A 26,170-nucleotide genomic window follows, 5' to 3' on the forward strand; every position below is an offset into this window, starting at 1 on the left:
ACGATTTTGTTCTACAAGGCGAATGAACGGATTTGCCACAGAATTAAAGAAAGAAAACATTTGATATGTTGACACTTATATTTCATACATAATTTTGAAGATACAATTCCACAATTGTCCGAACATAAAGTAATGGATATAATCATACTTAAAATAGAAATCTTGTCTATTTTGTCTACCTTCTAAATTATATTTTATTCAAAATAATCACAACAGGGAATGAGAAGTGGACCTTACGAATGTAACACAGTCTTTTCTTCTGATTTGTAAATGCAGATACAATAGGGCACTTTATCATTTTCCAAAGATTCTCTTAAAGTTGAGAGTAAGTACTAAACAATTCCATGGTAAAGCAAAGGTAACTTGATTAACTCAGCTAAGCGTAAATTAATTAAACAATCACTAAATTAAATCCAGGAGATTCGCTTAAAGCTTTCACATAAATGCACAATAATTATCTTCCAAGTTTGAATTATCACAATGGTGACAATAATTAAACATGAACTATATAATAAATTAAATAAATAACAGATAATTTGAACTAAGTAACATTGACTAAATTAAACCCGTTGAATCTCGAATAGTTTTACATCAGTATCGTACCATACTGGAGGATCCACATTCCTGAAATCACACAAGTTTGAATATTTACCAAACTTTGTTTGAATAATATTTACCTCAAGTATATAACACCCCACATATAAGTTCGAAACCATGTTGTCGTTCCTGAATTGGCTTGATATTTTCTTATCAAAATCGGGTGGGGCACAGGCAAGAGTCCTACCAAAGTACCATGTTGGAGGAATTTCAAAATTTCACTTTCGTCAGTCAGCCCCCTAAAATATAACCAAAATTGCAACACTACTAAATTTTACAAAACCTGGCACCACTGCAACAAATGTCATGCCATAGAAATAATCTCAACCTTAATTTCATTGTTGCCAACTGATTATATACCACTTACTTGTCAATGCAAATTTTTTCTACTTGAGGAACCAGCACTTGGAGCAGTCTCATGATGGTTTGTAAAGGCAATTTGGACTTCCAGGAATGAACCCATTCTCCTGTAGGTACCCATTGACCGTTAGAACCTTCAGGTACTTCGGTAACTCGAAGGCTGTTTTTCTGCAAGTCAAAGTTTAAGTAAACTTGACGTAGATTTTGGGACGCTATGTATACTTACAGTGGCTACACTTCTCTTGGAATAAGTACTTCCTGCCAGACTGTTACTAGGACTTTTAGGTCGAATTTCTTTGGTCTCGGATGGCGGTTGCTGTCAAAATTCAAATATGGAATATTTGTAAGGTTAAGTTAGGTTATGTTAAGGATGTCTCACCTCGTTTTTCTGACCTGGAACAACATCGCAGTTGCCTTCTTGGCTCATGTCAGGTGCGTTTATGCTCACAGTGGCCATACCGTTTGTCAAAGTTACTTGTTCAAAATGTTGAAAGTTTGGATGGGCGGATTCTCTCTCTGTCATCTGTGCTATGTTAGGAGTGTCAGCCAAGGTGGCCTTCAACGTACCCGGTTCAGCAGGTAGGGCCGGTTTGGACCCTTCCATCGGTATTTCAGAAACATTTTCGTGCGAAACACCAGTCGACAGTTTTTTAGCTCTCTTATTCAAAGATTTTGAGATTGTGCTGTAGTCTACAGGTAAGTTGGCCAAACTGTGGAATACCTGACGTTTTCTTATTATTGTATACACCAGATTGGAGTTGCCGTCAAACTGATACTGGATAATGTTGTTGAAGATTTCAAGAAGGAAAAACACCAAGTGGTGATTCGAAGGGGACGAAAACAGGAACCAAGGGGTGCTGAAAGCCTCTAGAAGGTGTAACAGCTTGGTACTTGCAACCATAGAGAGCGTCTTCAAATAAGGGGAAACTGAAAGATTGTTTTCGAAATAACCGATACAATAATATAAATTAATGAGGTTTTCTACTAACCATTCACTAAAATGGTCAGCAAACAATCGAAGAGAGGTTGAAGTCTTTGATGTCCAGTCGTAATGATCTTGTGGAAGACGATTATTAAGAGGTCAGCGTGAGTACCGGTGAAAACAGGAATATCCATTGGTATGGTAGCGGTGTACGGTTTGTTCAATCTTACTCCGAAATTTCTCTCGCCAGATAATAAAAGAAGGATGAAAACACCAATATGCATCAAGCCAACTCTTGCTACAAAAAAAAAATTGTCTATTATGCTAACCCTATCAGATTTCATGTTGGACTTACATTGATCAGCTCTAGAATCGTTCAAATGGTAAAGAATAGGAACAAGAACCTCTAGCACATCGCTGCTTTTCAACACAAAATAAAGGAATTTCTGAAATTGTTACGGTTTTGAATAAATCCTTATATTATCGAGTGAGTATTTTACCTTATTGTAGTCACAAATCTTCCAGAAAAACACTAGCAACTCTTGATGAAAGTGTACCTTTTTGGTGGAATTGGGAAGGTACGTTTGTATCAATGGGTTGTTGAGTAACCTTGTAATCCCAGTTAAAATGAAATGAAAGTCTTCATCTCTGTGTATCCTCGAAAGATAGTTGATGAACAAGTTGTCTGGTATGGAGGTCTGGAAGAAAAATTAAATAATAATATAATGAGGCGACTCTTTGCTACAAAAATTTGCAGGTGTATAAGGCAGGAACCACTGAGCAGCATTATTGAAGATTCTATCAGGGATAAAACACCAAAATTCCCAACTTCATGACTCACCCTGTATAGATATAAAAGATCTATTTTTTAAGATTGTATTTCTAACAATTTGAGCTTACATCTTCTCCTTCTGCTGAGGTTGAAGAACTTGTGTCATGGTCCAATGTTACAATAAGTATTTGAAGGCAAGCTTCAACAAGTGGCTCAAGCCAATCGTTGAAGATCAAATGGTTGTATGGAACACCTAAGCCAACAGGATCATAAGATGCCAATGTGTTTATAAGCGAAGTAAACATAGGTAGAGCATGTCTGTTTTCTGACGATGTTAGATGTCTAAAATATGGAAATGAATAGATTGTAAATGTGGTATTTTAATCAACTTACGCTATCCATTTGTTTGGATTGTGTGAAATATCAGTAGGAGGTTGATACATAGTTTCACTGAAACATGTGAGTAACAATTTCAACAATTCAGTACGATTGGATTCGAACATAGGATTTTTAGCAGGGGAATGGGCGAAACCAACGCCTGCTTCCCAAATGTATTCACAGCTGTCAATTGCTGAAAGTTCTTCAGCTTTATCCTACAAACATACCTCAAATTAATATGCATATCAAGTTATTGAAGCTTTGAATGAAAACTTACAGGACCATTTTTCCTACCACCAACTACTGTGAAGTCTGGACAGAAAAGGAGATCCTGAAAAAATTATTTTAGTGGCAAGTTTTTACCAAATAGAATTGATAGCATACACAGACGGCATTCAATAAGGACTGGGCCAAGGGTGTTGATTCATCTTCATCATTTCCTTGGCTTGGTAAGGATGACCAGAAGAAACCTTTCCATTCTGGGTCTTCAAAAATATAAGGTAAAATCCTTGTCAAAAGTCTTGCGCAATTTAAGGCTGTAAAAATTAGTTTCAATTTCTATCCACCAGCATTCAGTAAGATTCAGTCACCTGTTTGTTGCTCTCTTTGAGTTCTGCAACTGCTATCAACTACCTTAACAAGTTTTTCAACAGCTTTATAACATAAGGTTGCTAAATTAGAAGGAGCTTCCTCTCTTAACCCTCTGATTTCCGTTGCAGGCACTAAAGTAAATACATCCTGTACATTGGTTACATTTTCAGACCAAAATTGTTCCCAAAAAGATTCATCACCAGCATCGATTGGCTAAAAAATTTTACGTGTATTGAAGGTTTAACATTTAGTTTTATGCATGTTATACTTCTGCTTTCGATGTTAATTCAACAACAGCTTGTCTAAAACTTAATTTGGTATCGACGTTTCCCATGTTTCAATCTTATAAGAATGTTTATCAGATTTTCATTATTTATCTTTTCCAGATTTTGCAGATTCGGTTATGGTGAATTTCCTTTATTATTGATAAGAGGAGTTTACTTTCGTTCACGGGTTTTATGTTCAAAAATTGAAAATTCTCATGAAATATGTCCAGTTATATCAATTCCAATATAAAGTTTATATTGTAGACGTCAAAGTGACGTTTCCTAATAGGTCACGTCACAACATAAAACTGCACTACCACAGAAAATACTCACACAACCTAACCATAGAGATATATATACTCTGTTCTTTTGTTTCAACCTGACGTCATATTTCTTAGAATAGACATCTTGTTCTAAGTCTGATTTAATAAATATTATTTTATAAATATTTGTGTATATAATGAATAACGCAGATCAAAAACTTATATCCCGTCTTGATAAATGACTTTTAAAGTTGATGTTTTACTGCGGACTTTCGAAATAAGGTAGCTTACATTTTCAATTGTGACTGTTTCTATATGATATGAATTTGTATATTTTTGCAAATTTTTACAGCAATTGCTTATCAACAAGGTCTATGCCGAAGTGCTACTAATAGTACAAAGTGTTCCGATTATTTACTGACAAAACAACAAAACAGCAGACTGCCCTTTCAACAGAGTGAACTCAAAAATCCTATCAATGTATGCAGATCTTTGGACCCAATCAAAGGACCATTAATTGGACAATCAAGGTATTGACTTTTTTCAATATAAATTCATTTATTTATTATTTGAAAGTATTGAGTAACTTTGAAAGAATTGAAAGTAAGTGGGAATCGGATTCGCATAGAAACATATAAATTTCAAACCATATTTATTTGAATCAACATCATTACATCAGGTATCAATAGCTGCAACATATTTATAAGTTGCGGTTTATATTTATTTTATTTACATATTTTATACACTCTATTAATTATAAAAAAACAATATTTTTAAATTTGAAAGACAGGTATAAAACATGATATATCATAATCCTATGCATTAATATAGATATGTTCAAACTGCTCTTGATTTGTTGTGAAGATCTGAAAATATTTGAGTCTACTTACAGGGGCTGAGTAAGGAGTCTCAAAAGATCTTCACATTGGTTCACTTAAAATAGTTTTTTGATACGAATGAAGGATAGCTGTATAATTTTTTTCAATCTTATTGTCCATAAACTATTTTAGGTGATCCATATCTTGTAAAATTCCGCTTGAAGGTTGAGTATCGGCATTGAGCACATCGAAATTTAGTGAGCAAACTATTTTAGTGACGTCAATATTCAATACAATCACATTTTATGATAAAGGCGATCAAAATAAAGTTAAACATTATCTTTTATTTTTCGCATCTCCTGGTTGATATTGGTAGTCCACGCCACTGGTTTCAATTATGTTCTCAGACCTTTATTCAGTTTGAGAATATAATCAGTCAACGAAAGCACTGTGTTCAGCAGCGTCAACATTTTATCAGTGTTCCAGATGCATAGACTTCAATTCCAATGTTTTATACCGTGACCTCCTCCGTAAACCTACTCTTATCATCAAGATTGATGACTATAGAATGCGTCTTGGCGTGGCCCGATTTGAGACACCTTCCATTCCTATCACTGTTCGGGCTACTCGACTTTTCATCTTTTTGTTTCAATTCTATGGTTGGGGTATTTTTGACAGTTTCACTTGAACTACCTTCTTTAACTACTTCACAGCCTTCTTTACTACTACCTATGGGCGCGCTTCCGTTGGCATCTGGTTCAGACGCAAAGGACACGCTGGTTCTCTTGGATTTGGCCGAAATATCTTCGGGAGGTGCCAAAGCTAGCGCGTTGTTCAGTTGAGCAATTCTGCAGGTCGTCGCCTCACTGGGGGCGCTGTCATAGGTCTTTGCGGCGTCTTGCATCGCAGTTATCTTAGAGGCGAGATGCCGATTCCCTGTGGAGAAATAGTTTGTTTTATTTCTGTGTTATTGAGGAATTTCTATGGTCCAAATGTCATTCAGTAGTTCTGTGGATCTATCAGTTCAATTGATCTACCGGATTTGGAACTAATTCCGTTTGGTCTACTGATTCTTTGGATCTACCAGCAATTGATCTACCGATTATGCGAATCTACTAGCTAGATGGACCTACTCGTTTCTTACCTATTCTCATATTCTTCTCTCTGAGCATCTCAAGTTGCGTGTAAAACCTTAAGAATTCTTCTTGGACGTCCTGCTCGGAGCATCCCATGTACTCCACTGCTCCCATGGAGGAATTAGTGCTGGCGTATTGGGAGTTGGCGGAACGTGGTTTGGTCAAGAACTTGGAGGTGGTGGATTTGGACATCATTCCAGAACCGTCTTCGTGAGGTTCATGGTGCTTGAATACCATGTAGGCCTGAATAAAATGAAAAAAAGTTAATGCGATGTTGATATTGAGTTTAAATATTGGATAGGGGAAAAAGTGATTTCGTTTTTCGCTTTTTTTTTTAAATGTTAACAGTATTAGTATCGTCCAGGACCAGAACATCAATCATAAAAACGTTTTGAACCATTTGCAGAAGGCTGAATTAATAAAAAGTCACACATTCCAACTTGGAATCACTGCTGAATCGCAACAAAATCGACCCATTTCTGAAGTGAATGGTGACTGGAGATGAAAATTGGTTCAGTTACAACAAAGTTAAGCGACATAGATCGTGGTCGAAAGATCAAGAAGTGGTCCAGACCTTGGCAAAGCCAGGATTGACGGCCTAGAAGGTGTTGCTGTGTGTTTGGTGGGATTGACAGGGTATACTCTTCTATGAGTTGCTCGCCTATGGTCAAACGTTCAATTCTGCCCTCTACTGTGGACAACTCAACCGTTAGAAGCTGGTGATTGAACAGAAGAGGCCAGCATTGGTGAATAGGGTGTTTCAACAGGAGAACGCCAGGCTGCTCACATCTTTTGGTGACGGTCTAGAAGTTCCAGGAGCTTGGATGGGAAGTTCTTATGCTTCAACCCTTTAATCTGGATATGGCATCAAGTGACTACCTCCCTGTTCCTTGTCAACGCTCTTGTTGGTACAAATTTGGCCTCAATAGAAGCAAGTGTTGATAAATTTTCTTATGGACGATTCTAAAGGTTTATTATTCATAATAAAAAGCAGAAAGGGTATACAGGGTGTACCAATGAGGTTATAAGCATCAAAGACTCAGTGAAACATGTTTTATTTCATATTAGAGCGCAGTAATATTTATTAATGGTTAGGACAAATAATTTTGGGGACAATATATGTATAACACAACACAACCCATGTGAACACCATATGCAAGTCACACTATTTTATGGATGTAGCGTCTAATTTTGGGCTTGATGCTTCTGTGGTTACAGGCTTGTTAGTTTAAATCTGTGACTCCAAATAACCTGACAAGTGGCAGCCAAAAGTCAAATGTCAATAAGTGTCAACTAAGGCGCACTTAGAATGCATTTTTCGATGGTTCAGAGAAACGAAACAGTCGTTTCAATTGTTGGTCGTCATAAAAATCGAAACGAGATCAAGTCAACGTCGAAAGCAGGATTAAAAGTGGGATTAAAACTCAATGGAGCGTAAAATGAACGTCAAGTTCGTATTTCTCGTATTTGTCATCAGGGGCTCCATAAAAGTCGTATAAATTATCCCTCCGGCAAAGAAAAAGAACATAGCCGATGCAAACGAGCAGGGCCCGGTTTTTCGAACTTTTCAATTAAATCAGTTCAGTCTCTCCATTACCTTAATTTTCTCGATAGCGGTCCTGATGCACAGCTTCCGAATCTCCAAATTAATGCCCACTTTTAATCTCCTACTTATAAACAGGGATTAAGTCGAAACTTTGATTTCCACTGGGAGCGACACTAATCAAGTCGGCATTTCGATAGAGGCTCCAGACTTGAACAAGAATCGACTCGCTCATTATGGAAGCTGACGCCCAATTTATCTCCAGAAGAAGGCTGTTCTTCTTATTTCCGCATCTGCACTCGACCTACATACTATTTTCGCTTAAGATTTAGTCAGATTGAAAACAAAATTGGGTGAAATGCTGACGCGATGAGCTTTTTAGCGCTCGTTCATTCATGCGTCAATTGCACTCTTACTTCTTAACTGTGGGACAAAACTTCAGGAAGGGATAGTACTCATCAAAATAAGAACAAAGTTCCCATAAACATTTGTACGAAATAATTGCTTCACAAAAAAGTTCAAGTGGTAGTTTTCTTAAAAAAAATTGAGGGGTAATACATAAAACGTTTTGTTCGATAACTTGTTGTCATTTTGAAGGTAACATCATTATGCCTATCTCATAGAAGATCTCGTCCTTATTGGCAAAAAATTGAGATGGTCGATTTTCACAAGCCTCTGTTGAAGCGAATTTTTCACCAGCAAAACTGTTCGCCATGGACAGAAATCACATGGTACCAGGTCGGGACTATAAGGTGGACCCAAAAGAACCTCCTAACCAAGCTCCTGAAGCTTCTGGCGAATCAATATCAATGAGTGTAGCTTGGCGTTGTTCTGATTGAACACAATTCCTTTCCTATTGGCCAAAGCTGGCCACTTCTGGGCGATTGCTTCCTTCAGTAGGTCCAATTTTTGACAGTACAGTTCTGAGTCAACAGTTGTGCCATAGGGGAGCAGCTTATAGTAGATAATTTCCTGTCAATCCCACCAAATACAAAGCAAAACCTTTTTGGCCATCCTTGGCCACCGATTCTGCCGACCCACCGCGTTTCGACCAAGACCGTTTTCGCTTGACGTTGTCGTAAGTGATCCACTTTTCATCACCAGTCACCAACTGCATCAAAAATGGATCGATTTTGTTGCGATTCAGAGATGATTGGCTGTTTCAGTATCAATATTATAAAATAGTATATTCTAAAACAAGTTGCAGAATGGAATCATATTCCAACACGAATGTGAAATTCGAAAACGAACGACGAAGGATCGAGTTTTCGAACGCATGAGTGTTGAAATTGCCTTCTGCAACGAGTATTAGACGATATTTTCTCTATTTCAGTCAAGTTTCATGAAATATTGTCGAAATTTAAAGAAAAAATCAGATTATATATCCTAGTGTCTTTTGTATTGTATCTTGGCAGTTGGTGTGACTGTTACGAAAATTGACACATTACGGAATTTAAATTTCAATCGTACGTTTCGAATTTTGAAATGATTTATTATTACGCATTAAATTCGTGATTTATGTCGGACGAAATCGATTTAACACCACCAGAATTAAGAGAAATTGCGAATACTGTTGCAAGTCATTTCACTATATCCAAATTATATTGTATTGACAATTGACATGTGTTGAAATTTGATATGATCGGAAGTCACTGTAGACAACCACAAAACGAAAAATATAACTGAAAACGATGCTGTAATGAGTTCATTACAGCATTGTTTTGGGTACTGTAATGAACTCATTACGATACTGAAATAGAGAAACACTATTTACATTTCTAGCCGCCTGGCTGCATTTTCGCCTTTATCGAAGAAAAACTTTGAAATATAGCGTATTTTCTCTTTGCTAGTGCCCACCTTCGACTCGCGCTTAAACTAAACTGAGTCAACTAATCACCAAACTGTCAGAAAAGTTTTTGTAGCACGAAATAACATTTTTCTAACGCCACCTAGTGCAACCCGATACAACGAGAGATACAGGTAACTAAAGCCATCTAGTGGAAAAATAATGGATTTCTTTTTACTACACCTAATATATATTCTGTGAGTCAACCAGCCGCACAACTAATCAGTGCAGATTTTGCCGAGTTTTCCAAACAAAAGATCCGCATATTTTCCTACAAGGTACCCGATTAAAACTTCCAACCAAGCCCCAATCCCAGTTATTCAACTTCATACTCTCTTATCTACGTCCTTTTTTTTTTTGTCGTCCGTCCGTCCTGATGAGTCCAGAATTTCAGATGTTGTTTCTAAGAGCGCGTGGAACTTTTCTCCGCCCATTATTTAACCGAAGCAGATACCGAGTTTATCGTATTCCGAGCTGGCTATGTCTAGGTGAGAGAGACCAAATAAAAGAACCTCGAAACTTCAGGCAAAGTCTGAAAACGAGTCCCCCCCTTGCTGAAGGGTTTTGCGACTCCTTCCTCTGTTATTTATTCGATGGGAGATGTTTCACTCAACGTCCGCCATTATAAACGATTACAGAGCCGAAGTTCGGAAACTTCTCAGGCCAATAACGATAAGTAAGGAGTACGCCACGTTTTTATTCTATGCTCCCGGTAGCAGGTTGATTGCTACTGCCATCTTTCAAGGAGTTCGAAAGTATCTTTTAGACTCTCTGTTCGTGTTTTTCCCATTAGGGTTGGGAATTATCTTTATTTATTGGAGTTGAATAGTAAGAAAGATACCTACCTTACTGCCGAATATGAGACAGAGCAACAGGGTCACAGTGAGCTGAGTGTGACAGAAGAAAATTATGTAGAGGAGATCTGGATTTGCTGGTTTCTGCAAGAACAACCTGTTGAGAAATGGAATGTGGTTAAAACGAGGTTGATAGGAGGACCTATTTTGTTTTTTCTTATCAGTTATTATACTATCAGAAAGTGTGATATTTCACTTTGATTTTCTGGCTGAAATTAAGGGTTATCCATTTTCAATGAATATAAAAGGATATGAGTTTCACATCGTCATTAGTCTGAGGATTACCGGCATGAACACGATTCTACGCATAACCTCACAAGAAAAATCCATCTCAAGAAAATCCCTAGATTTTGGTGGACAATTCTTCGTTGTGAATTCGATGCAAAAAAATCGTCATCCAAATGCTGTTTTTCAAGCATCCAATCAGCTCATGTTCTACGCATTACCTGGTCAGCTGGCTTTAGTACTTGTGTCACCTGAACCTTATAAGAATGGAGATGCAAGTCGAGCTGCGAAATACATCATGTGTGCCGTAAGAGAGGCCCAAATGTTATGCGCGCCGAGGAATGGATAAATTTGGATATTCTTCAATACTTTCACTTACATATTTATATGATGTATGTGCCTTGTGACATCAGTAACAGATCCAATCTCTACGAATTTTTTTACTGTATTTACAATTGTACGCTCAGATGGATGATTATGTCTAGCATATAGTCTTACTACAGAATCATTAGTTTTGTAGTTTTTATATTTTCCCCGGTTCAGTAGATGAACTTCTCATATTCTTGAATGTCTAAATTTCATAAAGTTATAAATATAGATAGAGGAATTATACGTCATTTTTATACGTTCCCAGCATGATTAGATTACGTTGTCGGATTGTGATATATTTTCAAATCCACAATTTTACTATATCGTTGTGAAGGTATATTATATTGATTGAAATATATTTATTTGAGTAATTCCCGATTAAATATGCAAATTTGATTTTTTGGAATCCGATATTTTTCCCAATTGTTGAATTTATAATTAGTAGAATATTTATTATTTTCTGTATCTACCTGCTGAAATCCAAGGTTTGGCAGCTTTTGCTCTCCTAGTGCCATCGGTTGTTTCACGTCGTTTGGCGAGCTTGAAGTTTGTTTTCTTTATTTCTGATGATATATTTAGGTATTTATTTCGATATATTCTGAGTTAATATGAAACGTTGATTTACTATGGGACATAAGAAGTGCATTCTTTGTGGAGAAACTCGCGAATTAAGTGAAATATCGTACCACTGATATGTTTTCATTTCCGCGATTCATGTCAAATTTGACAGTTCATGTTGGGGACAAAATTTGCTTACTGAAAATGACATATGCTCCCTCTATCTATGTTTATTACTCTGAGGAAAATATCAACAGAATTGAACGAACTGAATTTAAAGGGAAAACTCATAATTTCGAACTTGTATTAAAACCTGAAAATATGTTAAAAAAAATGAAATTTTTATTTTATTTAATCAGATAATCAAAAAATCCCGCGAAAAACAATGCTCAGCACCGAGTTATTCCCTTATAAACCATACTTTGACGCCAGCGCACACTACCACGTTGATTACAAACAAAAATATACGAAAAACAAACCATACCGAGACCATAGAGCGCAAAAACTACAGATCCATTATTCATTTCGCCCGAAAACCGGTAAAAAAGACAGAGCGAGCCCGTGCGGGCCCCTAACCAACGGCCGCAAACTTCATTACGTCCCCGAATACGTCTGAAACTACCTTAATTACGTGGCCGCAACACGGTGGAATCCACGGTATCAAAAGGCGGGACCGCCCGTGGGTATCGTAATTGCCGATTTGAGACCTATTTATCGGTTTTTTTCTCGTCTTTTATTGAGGCCATATATCGCCGGAAAACGGATTGTCGGAGTGGGAGACCCCCGCAGGCGTCCCCTGGTGACGAAGGTCGCAGCATGAAATAGCTTGTGTGCTGCGAAATCGGAAAACATGTTGGGACATGTCGGTTGTGGTGGTGGGGGGTAGTAGGTGGTGAGGTTATGTGAGGTTTAGAACTGGGGGTATAGGCGGTTTAGGTGAGGGATGAAAACAAGTAGGTTGTACTGAGTCTATAATATTACGATAATTTTTGATTATCACGAATTAGTCGAATTTTGAATTTGTACGAAAAATTATTCTCGAATTTTCCAGTTTGGATTTTTTTTTTGTTTTTTGAAGAGAAATTCAGGATTTCCAAATGAGAATTGTGATTCGCTAACGTAGATTACGGAATTGCTTGCAGTTCAGCTATTATTTCAGAATTTATAGGTCGTAAACTGAAATTTTCAAAAAAAAATTTGATGATATTTCCGAGGCTGCCAAATCTCTTTGAGATGAGATGCAGACTTGAAACCTCGATATGTTGTAGATCACCCGATTGATATTTTAAAAACGTTTTTGTTTGAGGAGGCCGTGACCAATATTTTAGGAGATATTAACGATTATTCTGTAAAAATTCAATTTTACCGTTTTTTCCCAAATTTCGAAGTCAAATTTCTCATCAACTATAAGTTCTACAAACAATCGGTGAGCGGTGTTACATTAAATGAGCTCCAATGAACTAGTTTTCATTTTTTTTTTAAGTTTTAATTCTAAAAGTTTAAGTGAAATGAAACAAAAATGTGAAAGAATCATTGAAATATCTCTAGAAATGAAAAAGTTATGGGATTTTGAAGTTGCGCTTGGAAGAATAATTTCATAGTCTAGTGTGTGACGTCACGCCACTTACACGAGGCGACTGGTATTCGCAGAGTGCTTACGAATTCATTGGTGTACAATCAATTGTGCCGTTCGTGTCCTGTTTTGTTCGTTACACGATGGCTGAAATAAAAAAAAAATCCTACAAATATTGTATTGTGCCTATGTGTGCAAGCACGACAATTAAAAACTCCAATAAATTATTTTTTCATGTACCAAATGACATGAATCAAAGGAAGAAGTGGTGCAAATTAATGAGGCGTGACTTAATTGGACCTAAAACTACTTAATATGTGTGTGAAGATCATTTTGATGTAAGTACCTATCAGTATTAGCTGTCTATTTCTGATAATAAAAATACTAAGGTGTAAGTTGGTTTGAAATAAGTTATTGAGTAAAAATAACTTTGTCCTTTCACCAAGCCTTCTTCCATTATGGTGACATAAAAACAAAACTCCAGTTAAAACTACACTGTACAACTACAAACGGCGCGAGAGCCTTGGCTCGGCTAAGTATTTAAACGTAATTAATGGTGTAGCGATCACAGGCAAGTGGCGTGACGTCACAGACGAGTCGGAGACCAAAGACGTTCCGCGCTAAAATACGTAAATTTAAATAATCTATTTCTCAGTCATTTATTGATGGATTTTCAAAATTTTTTAACTGATTCATCAGTTTTGCTCTATATTTTAATTCTATCATGTCAAATATAGTATTATCAACATCACTAAACTAGTTCATTAGCCATATTCCGCACTTATCCGAAAATTTTTCAGGCGAAATTTTTGTCTCAAATCATCCATACCTAACCCTTGAAATATTTTTTTTTGTCGAATGTTCTAACATGTGAATTCGATACTTTTATATTGATTGATTCGATTATATTGATCACGAAAATGCTTGCAGTTCAGCGATTAGTCCATTATTTCAGAATTTAAAGGCCGTAAACTGAAATTTTCAAAAAAAATTTTGATGATATTCCCGAGGCTGCCAAATCTCTTTGAGACAAGATGCAGACTTTAAATCCCAATATGTTGTAGATCACAGCTTGATCTTTAAAAAACGGTTCGAGGGGGCTGTGACCAATATTTTAGGAGATATTAACGATTTTTCTGTAGATATTCAATTCTTACGGTTTTTTTCTCAAATTTCGGCATTCACAAACTGTGACTATGAACAATCGGTAAGCGATATTGGAATAAATGATTCCTAATGAGCGTAATTTTGCACTTGCCCGATAATAACTAACATTTTTCATCGAAAATATCTATATAAAGAACCGAAAATCTGATGTTCCCAATTAAGTTTTAACAATTGGTGGTCAGGGAATTTCTGAATGTCCTTTGAAATATTTACTTCAACCATATATGAAATGTTCAAAACGCCACTTTTCACCTAGATTATATCCAGTACATTTCAATCGATATGCCTAAATTGCAATCGCTATAAAATCTAAAGAAATTGAAATCAAAGACTTACATCGATATATTGAGAAACACCGAAAGCAAAAATTCGTTGTAGATGGCCATGGAGATGAACTTGCTTTCATTGAACTCGGATGGAGCTTTTCTCACCACGATACATAATCTTATACCCCAGACAAGGAAGATCACCTCCACTGAAAACACAAAACAAGGTAAACAATCTTCTTCTGTCAAAAAAAAAGTCAAACTTACTCGTGGAAAAAGAATGATCCCACCAGTCGGTTCTGCAAAGGTAGGCTTTCAAGTCGTCGGCCGTCCTTCCAACAATGACGATAGGTGGAGCCACAAGCGTTCTGATCACAAGAAAGACGGTAAAGATGGCCACTATAACGCCCAAGCGTTTCAGCAGGTTCATATCTGTTATTTTCACTGCTTTCGCCGATCTCACCCTGAATATGACGGAGATTCTGTAAATTAAAAAAATCATTGCGATAGTTGGTTACTGAAATTGACGATTCAGTCTTGCTTCATTCATAACAAACTCGTAAGATTGCAATGTATAAATGCATGTTAACACTTTTCAGAAGTAGATCAGATGACTGTAGTTTATTTGAGCCAGTAGATGGAATGCACTGTAGTCCATTCGGACAAAGTTATTCATGAGTTAAATGACCTACTGATACAGAGATGTTTGAAAATGATAGGAAAGGAGATTAAAATGCAGTCTTCCGTATTTCAATGTTTGGATAGAGATTAGTCGTTGTGTTTTTTCCTCTATAATTTATGATGCCTCACAAAATTATTCATTTATCCAGTAATTGTTACGATATTTTCTCTTCGTCTTAGTTTCATTAAATTTCCATCATCCGTGGCCAAATGGGCTTAAACGTTCTTAGAGTATTAATTTTGTGGAAGAAACTAGTTCTTATTCGCCTCGCTTGTTTCAAAGTTGTTTTGAAAGTTGTTAGAACTCGTAAATTTCCGCTTAACCAATGTAATTAAAACCAGGCAGAGTGAAGAGTGACTAGATCCTATTACACAAAGTCAAGATGTTCTGTTTCCCGACAGAGATCGTGAATTTTCCGTTTATTCCAGGATGAGGGATGGGAAATATGCGCATTTGAATAAATTTGGAAGTTAGATTGTTTCCTGAATGGCAACAAAGCGTTATCCAACAGACTGTGTGGGTTTGGTAGTGAGTGGAGATCTGGATCGACTATGTTGATTATTAAATTCAGCCAGTGGAAATTGAAATAACTTTATATTTAATACCAATTAAATTTGTTGGTTTCTGGATTTGTCAGAATTCCTGTAAAACGTAGCAACTCACCTATAATTGGCTTTGTTTTTTCTCTGATTGTATTTTTCACATGTTGAAATCTGACATTTCTCTGGTTTCAATAGCAATGCATAATTTTAGCTTATCATTCGTTATACGTCAATTTTAAACTTATTATCTAGTTTCAGAAGAATTCACAGTTTCATCGGGCATACTTCTAATTGATATTTTATGCAGCCTGGTACAATAATCAGTAAGTTCTGAGGGATTACAATGAGAAAGAGTTAAACAGAAAGCTATTAAATTCGAAAAATTATCATCACTTGTCTGTATCTTGATTTCCAATGTTAATTTGTTTGATTTTTTCTCTTCCTGCCTTCTCCTTTTAATTGTATTGTTTTTAACTCCTCGTACACTAGCAATGTATTTCTTTGAATATATTTGTACTTGAGATGTATAGGCTTTTGCCTCTTCTCTTATTTTCAATAAATAATAATAATAATAATAATTATCACAAAATGAATAAAAACAAGAATGTATTTCAACAGAGTTACATAACACTTGAATTCTGTCGTTTGCTTTTGCTACTACTTTGAGAAAAATGTGCAATTCAAAGTAAAAATTGATTTCATTAGACTGAATTATGTATTTTTTTTCATGTCAATAACGATATTTCTTTAAAAAGTGTAAAAATATAGATTTCGAAGTCTAAAGAAAAAAACTCAATAATCTGAGTACTGCCCCGAAAATATTGAAATTACATTCGATAAACCCACAAAATTTGAACAAAATCGGACTGCTGATTCCCAAGTTAAGGAAATCAAAAATTCCGGCCAATTTGCATGAATCACCCTGTATCTCCGATACAAATCAAGGTATTTTTCTGGAAAGCCAGGATGACCTGCATTCACCACTAGGCTATGGTCAGTCACTCATGGTACACCCTGCATATACATATATTTATCCTACCAGGAAATCTCATTTTGTTTGCAATTTTTTTTTATATGAAAATGAAACCCTTCATTGGAAAACTGGAAAAGATACTGAGGGGCAACTAAGACTGAGTTCTGTTGTTCACCTAACCACTGCATGATGACTACTGAAAAGTAACGTTATAATGCCTCTGGCTTAACTTAAAATTTAAATACAATGTCTAATGATGGGATTATCGGCTGAATCAATTTTATTCTAACTGCTTCAGTTCCGGAAATCCCACAATCACACATCGCTTTTAAAACACCCTGTGAATAATGCGTGATGAAGGACCACCTTTTCGGGAACGAGAAATAGAATGTATCGGGTGTACGTGTATATTTTGCTTGGTTACAAGGTTTACAACTGTGGTGGTGCGGCGCGTAGTTACTTAACGTGTTGATGACTTGAAGGTCTGGACGAGAAGGAAGGAAGGACTCTCTCAGTACTCTCGTACTAAGGGTGTAATTGTTGTGACAGGGGGTTTGCCACGTTGCCACGTTGAGCACAGTGGCGCCACATCTAATAATCATGTTTGACCACGGTATAAATTCTATACACCATGGCTTGACTGTACACCCTGTATATTTCGCTCCAACACCTTCCCAGAATGTACTCTCTCTCCATATTTTTCTCGTTGCCTCGGAACCTGACAACCGGAAACCGATCCTATCAGACGCGAAATGGAAAACATGCCGGCATGAAAAATGAACGATGCACTCCCAACATGAATCAATCCCGTCATTCAGACGCCCCCCCTCCCCTCGTACGCGGCAACACACGTCCCGACGGATATCTCATAACGCCACCGACGCCGCCGACGTCGGAAAATTCGGGGGAGCAGATAAACGACTCTCGCGTCCCGTAACAAATTTCCCGCCTCGAACAATCTCGGGAAGATCCGACGTCGGACGAAGTGGGGAACCCCCGAAACGACCTTGGGCTAGGGGGAGGGGGTTCCCCCGCGTCCGAAGGTCGAGGGGGGAGGGGAATGAAAGAGACAGCCAACCCCAACTCTGTGGGAACGTCGAGGCTGATTCACATGTTAATTCCCATTAGGAGCAACAGCGGGAAAGATTTATCCCCGTTCAGATCATTAGTTAAGGGCGGTGCTGATCCCTAACGGGTCCGAATTTGAATTTCATGAAGTTTTTGATTTGAGTTTTTGGGGTCTTTCGAATTGATGGTCTTCCAACGAAAGAAACTTGTTGAATCACGATTTGTGGGTAGATCGATTGTTGCGGTAGGTCTGATGAACTAGTTGTGGTTCAATCGAATCGGTACGTTTGAACTACTAGTAGATATATTGGATTAGTAAGTGGATATAGCGTCAATCCAACATATGAACTCTCTTGGTTTATTTAAAATACTCTTTCAAATTTCAAAACACCTTTGACTTCTTAAATGTGGTAGTTTTGATTTTTCAAACATGTGCCGAGGGTTGCCTAATTAATTATTTATAGTGATTCAATCAGCTGAACATGATTTAAATTTGTATGGAGAAACTGCAAAAAACTCTTCTCAAAGAATTGAAGTTGAACTTCTTGCTGCAACCTCCAAAACAAACCATCTTCAACCAGTATTATAGTTCAGGCTCCATTAGAGTTACATTCTCAAATTTTTTGGAAATACACAGGGTGTACCAAAAAGTGTAAATAATCAAACATATATTTTTTTATGGACGACTTATTTAAAAATTAATATTGGGCTTATTCCAAATGCCATCCCTTCATTTTATTTTTTCATTTGGTAGTGAATTTTTTTCCTATTGATAGATAATGTGAATAGTTGAATATAGTTTGGGGTATCGCTTTTTAGTGGGGATTATTAAAACACTGATATACGACAAATGAGAACTTTCTTGTGGTACAGCACTTGGAAACATCTTTGAACTCTCTACCAACTCAACTTGTCACCACCGCGTAACTTACTTCTCGAACTCTCTTTCCCCATTTTTATACCTGGGTTACAAACATAAAATCATATTGTATACAGTGAATTTCTTCTTCCTTTTCTTATTCTCTAAGTTGTATGCCTGCCCAATGGTATCATGATGCCTGCACACTAATTAGGGTAGGGGAAAGATATTCTCTATTGTATCTTTCTGAGAACCCTATGAATGAGAAAGTTTTATGCACAAGTACCATGAAAGACCATTGTTATACGAATGCAGGTACTTTTATGTCTAATTGCTTTTTGTCGCCACAGTGGTTTCATCTTCCAAATCAACACGTGTGCGATATTTTCTTCATTAAAAAACACATTCACACTTTATTGTTAGGGAATCGATTTTTCCACCAGTAGTTCAAACGAATCGGTACGTTCGAACTACCAGTAGATCTTTTGAACCAGCATACGCAAAATGGCTGCTGAAGGACACGGATAGCTTGTATCGAGTAAATCTATGCCCTGAAACTATCAACTGCGCATATATAACAACTTCTTACCTCCACGTCTTCAGCATCAGCGCCCCGTAGGTCAAGGAGAATCCGATTTCCCTCAGCCACACTCTGGCCGTGCAGGTGTAAACGCTGGGCCTGGGATACATGACGATAATCTGCGGGGAAAGAAAAAAAAGATCGATTTGAATTGTTTTTTTTTTCTCAAGGTCACGCGCGAATTAAAGGCGACCTTCGTCGCGCTGGTCCTTCGAGGGCTAATCGTCATACTCACGGTGCAATAAATGAAAAACGCTCCCAGCGTTATGACACGCAGCAGAACTGGGCTGGCGGCACGTACAACCTGGAATTAAAATAATACATCAGGAATAATGGATTGGCCTCCGTTGGCGCCGCGCGCGGGCCCCATCTAACGGCGAATGTATGCAAATGCGGGGAGGGTATTCGGGGCATGTTCGGACATGTTAATAACTCGCGGATAAAATCTCGGTAGGGGGTTTTTTTCAACGTTTTGTGGACGGCTTCGGCTTCGAATGGTTTTCTTGGGGTTGTTCTTGGAAAGGGGGAGGCTGGTGGTTTCGTCTTGATCGTGTGGAGGTTGAGATGCGATGGGTTGTTGGGTGCTTTGATGGGAAAGGAGAGAGTTTGATGATCATATTTATATAGGAAGTAGATAGGTTTTAAACATTCTTAACCATAAACACAAATTTCGAAACGAATGGAACAAACGATTTTTATTGGAGCTATAATTACATAGTATACTTACTGACAAAGAAACTGCAACACCCTGAACGAGATGTTTAAATTTCAACTTATTTTTGTGAAAGTGATGAGTCGCTTCGAAAAAGTTGAAACTAACTGTAGCAACATGAGGTCGGGCATATCTTGATGAAATATTGGATTCTCGAGCCGGTTAAGGTAAAGAAGAACATATGGCTCCACTATTTCTTGAATAGCTGTCATTTTACCCCCAATAGAGACTGAAGGTGATCTACTTGCATGTGCAATAACACCCACTGTCCAGTGTACATAACGCTCAGCATCAAACTGAGGTCCAGGTCTTTCTCCCTGACGTCGTCTAACCCTTCTTCGGCCATCATGTGCACCCAAGAAGAATCATCAGAAAAGACGAACTGATGCCATTCCACATTCCAATGTTGACGTTCTCTCCACAACACAAGAAGGACTCGATAATGCTGTAGTCCAAAAGACCTTATTCGGTGTTAAACCATTCGGACAGTTACAGGATGGCCTTGTTCTCCTTGTCGCAAATCGGTTCCTAATGTCTATAAGTCTTAGACGTCGATTTTGAACTTCATTTGTGTCCCTTCGACGTCTGGTGCTTACTCTTCTTCGATTTTGGGCATGATCAAACCACGCTTGACAACATGCCATAGTAGTAGTTGGATTTCTGTTCGTACGGTTAGCGATTTCTCAAAATAACAACTCCGCCTCCCGTAGATCAATTATTCGACCTCTATCAAATTTACTTAGCTGGCGATAAATTCCGCGTACACGTGCTCTAGGCATTTTAACAACAACTAAACATCAACTTTGGATCTTTTCGAACAGCTGGTTTGTTGTAAAATTTAAAAAAATCGATTTTTTTCTCCAAACTCAATAATTTACTCATTGCTATATCATATATATTTCACCAAAAGGAAATGAAATTTAAACAGCTCTTTCTGGGGGTTGCAGTTTCTTTGTCAGTTAGCATATAAATTTAAATTGTTGAATACATTTCAATGAGTGGATGAACGTCAATTTGTTGCTATGCTATTAGTTGAATAATGTCGTTGTAATGGAATAATATCATTCAATAAAAAACTCGTCCAGATGGCGACACAGATATACACATCGATATAATGACAAGTTGTTCAACTGTCTTTCAACAACACTTTGACTGTCAGCTGTGATGATTCATGAATTCTTAAAATCCTTTTACACACTTTCTTATTTCGATACATGTTGAAAAGTCTGTTATCGTCGACAGAAAGTCAGTTGTGTTGTACCAAGTTCCAAATATACAGTAACATAAAATCTAAGTGGTCTCGTTTCACAAATAAAGATTTATGCAAATGGCAGAAGCGTGTACGAAGAAAATCAAAGCGAGTTCGTCCAAATCACGCCTTGAACGCAGTTGCCAGAAAGCTCAGACGAGCTCACTAGGCGTGTTGTTTCCGTTGTAGAATAGTTATTTCTCTAATTCTGTGGTTATTCCGTTCATTCTTCCACATCTTGTAGAACAAAATCGTGCGAGAATATATCAGAAACGCACAGTTTTCATGGTTATATTTTATTATTCTATGTTGGTACTCCGAACTTTCCGCCACGGCTTTATCTGTCAATTCATCAATTTGCCTTAAAGAAATCAGTTCTGCCAACCAACATTTTTCAATGCGAAAATCACTAAAATATATTTATGGAAATATTTCATTAATTTCAATGAAAATGCAATGAATTAGAGAAAATAATGTATAATACTCGTACAGAAGGCTCATTCTACCACTCGTTCATTCCAAAACTCGCCACTTCGTGGCTCGTTTTTGAATTTTGAACTCGTGGAAGAATATCAATGCCTTCTGCACTTGTGTTATAAATAACTATTATAATACAAGTGCAGAAGGCATTGATATTCTTCCACGAGTTCAAAATTCAAAAACGAGTTTTGGAATGAACGAGTGGTAGAATGAGCCTTCTGTACGAGTATTATACATTATTTTCTCCAATTCATTGCATTTTCATTGAAAGTAATAAAATATTTCCATAAATATATTTTAGTGATTTTTGCATTGAAAAATGTTGGTTGGCAGAACTGATTTCTTTAAGGCAAATTGATGAATTGACAGATAAAGTCGTGGCGGAATGTTCGGAGTACCAACATAGAATAATAAAATATAACCATGAAAACTGTGCGTTTCTGATATATTCTCGCACGATTTTGTTCTACAAGATGTGGAAGAATGAACGGAATAACCACAGAATTAGAGAAACACAAATCCTGTTTCGAAGTGCGCCCTCTGCCGGAACGTCATTACAATCACTTGTCGTGGGACATGCACCAATCCGACTTTAATACCGAATTGATACAGCGGAGCTGTCACTGTGCGGGGACCCTGAAAAGTAAATATAAATCCTACGAAAACAGTCGCAGACAGAAATAAACCCTCATTCGGTTATGAATAATTCATTTGGAGACAACGGATATTGGACACATCTCCGAATAGGGGCGAATGGCGCTTCTTGGAAACATTTCATAACAAGCAACAATGACAATTATGATTTGTGTGATTTGTAAACTAGAGTGAGGAGAGTAATTCAATTTTTCTGAATGAATGCTGCATAAATGTTGATGCTTTTTCATTATTTCCAAAATGAAAACACGCTATGATAGGGTAGATGACAGAATTAATTGTTTAATTGATTTTCTTCGTTCACCATGAAATAAACAATGAATGGTTATGGCAAAGATAACATTAACATTACTATTAGGTGATTAGCGGACGCCATGACTTCTTGAAGCGTTTTTCGAGTTAGACAAAAATTACATAAGAACGGATGTGCTGGTCAGCCAGGCCGTGTGCCATTGATCGAAAAAAGTGATAATCCGGAAGAGCAAAATCTGGAGAATACGGCGGGTGAAGTAGGACTCCTCATTTTAACGTATGTCTTGACCATTTTCGAGGTCGAGAATTGTCATGCTGTAAAATCACTTTATCATGTCTCTCATTGTATTGCGGCCGTTTCTCTTTCCATGCTCAACTTTAACGCATTAATTGCGTTCGATGACGATCGCCTGTGATTGTTCCTGTCGGGTTTAACAACATGACCTTGGAACCGTGAACATTCGGTTTGGCCGTCGACGTGGAAGCAAGGCCGGGATATCCCCATGATTTTTTGTGCTTGGGATTATCGTTTTTCGCCTCCAGTGGCAATGCGATGCAAAATTATCTTCCGTCTTTGCCTTGCAAGCAGCTGTTCACAAGCAAACAAACGCGGTTCAACATATCTCGGCTCCAACTCGTACGGCACCCAATTTTCTTATTTCTGAATCATTCCCATTACTTTCGGGCGTTTTGAAATGGCTTGTTGCTTCACTCCCAATGATACTGCCAATTCTTGTTGCGTTTGATACGAGTCTTGATCAAGTAATGGCTCCAATTCTACATCTTCGCAAACCTTCTCTCTTCCACCGCCATACTGGTCTTCGACGTCAAAATCACCGTTCTTAAAGCGTTGGAACCACTCTCGGCACGTTCGTTCACTAATAGCGGCATCACCGTAGGTGTTTGAGAACATTCGATGAGCCTCAGCCGCAGATTTATTCATATTGAAGCAGAAAATCAAAACCTCCTGCAAATGACGTGAATTTGGCTCGTAAGCTGACATGTTTAATAGAGAATAACTTTATGATGCAGACACAAACTGACTGATATTTCGATGCCGTTATGTTTACAAATACTTTAGCTAAGTGTTTAACATCTACTATAACGCTACAGCCATCTATTGCAAAACGGCGAAAGCAAAGTTTTTCACCTATTACATTTGGACCATCCTATACATACACTTCATAAATCAGAAGAGCAGCAAACACATAATCCCTACAACATTTATTCGACCACGTATACATTCTTGTTCATCCAGAATACACATCCTCAACAATGAACATCAAGCCCGAACGAGACCTCAGGAAACCACAGAAAAAATACGATCATCCCCTATCCGGGCACAAAGAGACCCACGTCATCCCTAGGTACTTCCTGTCTATCACTTCCGGCCCGGGAGACACCTGCGAACGTCAAACGACGTCCGTTTCCGTTCTCCCCCAAACAGACAATTGTGCCCAACTCTACAATGGCGATCCTAACCTTGATTTACAACGCCATAGAACTTTTGTCCGGTAGATACGAATCATCGAATAACACAATCCGAATATCAGGCGAAATTCCAACGTTCGGAAGAGCATCGAATATGTGGGCGCGTAATAAAGAATTCGCCGATAGAATTACACAGGGCTGCGTTCCGTAAATCATTCGAACGTACCGAAAATTCCATTTGTTTATCGTTTCGAGCGCAGAGAGCCATGATTAATAGTTGTCATCGATGGGGAATGCAATCAAACAAAATTGGAGTTGAACAAACGAGCGTTTCCTGTAATTAATATACGAAAAAAATGGCAACTATTGGCGTTGGCCTTGGTTACTGGAACGCGGTCCCATATATTTCTGTGTTCCACAAGTGGAAGGGGATGTGGAGCGTTCCGAAGGTTTTTGTTGTTTGGAATGCGTTCTGCTCAAATTAAATCTTATTGGAAAAAAAATGCGTATCTGAATTATGTTTCTCTAATTCTGTGGTTATTCCGTTCATTCTTCCACATCTTGTAGAACAAAATCGTCCGAGAATATATCAGAAACGCACAGTTTTCATGGTTATATTTCATAATTATATGTTGGTACTCCGAACTTTCCGCCACGGCTTTATCTGTCAATTCATCAATTTGCCTTAAAGAAATCAGTTCTGCCAACCAACATTTTTCAATGCAAAAATCACTAAATTATATTTATGGAAATATTTCATTAATTTCAATAAAAATGCATTGAATTAGAGAAAATAATGTATAATACTCGTACAGAAGGCTCATTCTACCACTCGTTCATTCCAAAACTCGCCACTTCGTGGCTCGTTTTTGAATTTTGAACTCGTGGAAGAATATCAATGCCTTTTGCACTTGTATTATAAATAACTATACTGAATTGAATGTATGTACAAACAGAAATGATTACTAGGGTCATTTTGAGGAAATGCTAAGTTCAAACGAGGTGAAATGAGCACCGATGACGGCGAACGAGGTGGACGCCCAAAAGAGGCTGTCACCGACGAAAAAATCGAAAAAGTTCATAAAATAATTTTTAATGACCGTAAAATGAAGTTGATCGAGATAGCAGACATTGTGAAGATATCATACGAAACATGGACATCATATCATTCACGAATATTTGTACATGAGAAAGCTGTGTGCAAAATGAGTGTTTGAAGTTGTTTAAGTGCAATAAACATGAATGTTTGCGTCGATATGTAACAATGGATGAAACATGGCTCCATCATTTCACTCCGGAGTCCAATCGACAGTCAGCTGAGTGGACTGCACACGATGAACCGAATCCAAAGCGAGGAAAAACACAACAGTCAGCTGGCAAGGTTATGGCATCAGTATTCTGGGATGCGCAAGGTATAATATTCATTGATTACTTCCAAAAGGGCCAGACCATCAACAGCGATTATTATATAGCGTTATTGGATCGTTTGAAGTATGAAATCGTTAAAAACAGCCCCATTTCAAGAAAAAAAAGGTGCTGTTTCATCAAGACAATGCGTCGTGTCACAAATCAACAAAATGGCAAAACTGCATAAATTGGGCTTCGAATTGCTTCTGCATCCACCGTATTCGCCAAATCCGGCCCCCAGCGACTTTTTCCTGTTCTCAGACCTCAAAAGAATGCTCGCTGGAAAGAAATTTAGCGACAATGAAGAAGTAATCGCCGAAACTGAGGCCCATTTTGAAACAAAAGACAAATCGTACTACAAAAATGGTATCGAAGAGTTGGAAGATCGCTGTATCGCCCTCGAAGGCAACTATGTTGACTAATAAAATCAAATTTTGCCAAAAAAATGTGTTTTACAATGGTAGACCGGGGACTTCTCAATTGGCCTGTTAGAACTTCTTCTTCTCAAAATTATCCAAGGAATCTCCCATTTTTCCAAACGGCAAACTTCATAATCAACCATCCAATTCCAAACTAGCCAACAAAGTTTACCCAATCTCTAAACGATCCACTTCCGCAATAACTGCATAAAAATAGAGAAATCTGCGTTATTCAAACAGTGTCCATAAAAAATCTAATCCGTTAAGCAAGCACGGTCGTCGACCAATTTCTGCTCCTTTCATGGTTCCCCCCCTTTTTACGAGAATTGCTTTAGGTACGGAAGTGACCGGAATTGAT

At 37.6% G+C, this 26,170-nt stretch overlaps 2 protein-coding genes across 2 annotated transcripts in view; both read right to left on the minus strand.

Annotated features, from left to right (window-relative positions):
• Window positions 1-59: 59 nt before the first annotated feature.
• Window positions 60-4,190, minus strand: LOC123682334 (protein HID1). Its single transcript, XM_045620899.1, has 14 exons — window positions 3,889-4,190; window positions 3,620-3,833; window positions 3,414-3,565; window positions 3,307-3,360; window positions 3,045-3,244; window positions 2,780-2,993; window positions 2,380-2,577; window positions 2,235-2,325; window positions 1,947-2,177; window positions 1,337-1,884; window positions 1,184-1,273; window positions 965-1,125; window positions 678-836; window positions 60-624 (listed from the first exon to the last, which is right to left on the minus strand). Exons 1-14 carry the CDS (start codon window positions 3,952-3,954, stop codon window positions 561-563), a joined length of 2,442 nt encoding a protein of 813 aa, XP_045476855.1. The 5' UTR covers window positions 3,955-4,190; the 3' UTR covers window positions 60-560.
• Window positions 4,191-4,784: 594 nt separating this feature from the next.
• The window catches only part of LOC123683486 (probable G-protein coupled receptor 158), a 187,345-nt gene continuing 165,959 nt past the window's right edge, over window positions 4,785-26,170 (minus strand). Inside the window, exons 6-12 of the mRNA XM_045622573.1 lie at window positions 19,444-19,512; window positions 19,218-19,327; window positions 14,772-14,986; window positions 14,575-14,713; window positions 10,338-10,443; window positions 6,112-6,346; window positions 4,785-5,903 (exon numbers count right to left, since the gene is read on the minus strand). Of these exons, the coding sequence (XP_045478529.1) occupies window positions 5,479-5,903; window positions 6,112-6,346; window positions 10,338-10,443; window positions 14,575-14,713; window positions 14,772-14,986; window positions 19,218-19,327; window positions 19,444-19,512 (1,299 nt within the window). The 3' untranslated portion in view covers window positions 4,785-5,478. The remainder of the gene's footprint in view (window positions 5,904-6,111; window positions 6,347-10,337; window positions 10,444-14,574; window positions 14,714-14,771; window positions 14,987-19,217; window positions 19,328-19,443; window positions 19,513-26,170) is intronic.

This window comes from Harmonia axyridis, chromosome 6 (assembly GCF_914767665.1).
Source record: "Harmonia axyridis chromosome 6, icHarAxyr1.1, whole genome shotgun sequence".
Classification (NCBI taxonomy): Eukaryota; Metazoa; Arthropoda; class Insecta; order Coleoptera; family Coccinellidae; genus Harmonia; species Harmonia axyridis.

Coding starts and splice junctions, on each gene's coding strand:
- LOC123682334 (XM_045620899.1), bottom strand. CDS start 3,954: ATGGGAAACGTCGATACCAAATTAAGTTTTAGACAAGCTGTTGTTGAA. Junction 2,578..2,779: donor CCTCAGCAGAAGGAGAAGAT/GTAAGCTCAAAT, acceptor TTTTTCTTCCAG/ACCTCCATACCAGACAACTT. Junction 837..964: donor GAAAAAATTTGCATTGACAA/GTAAGTGGTATA, acceptor GTTATATTTTAG/GGGGCTGACTGACGAAAGTG.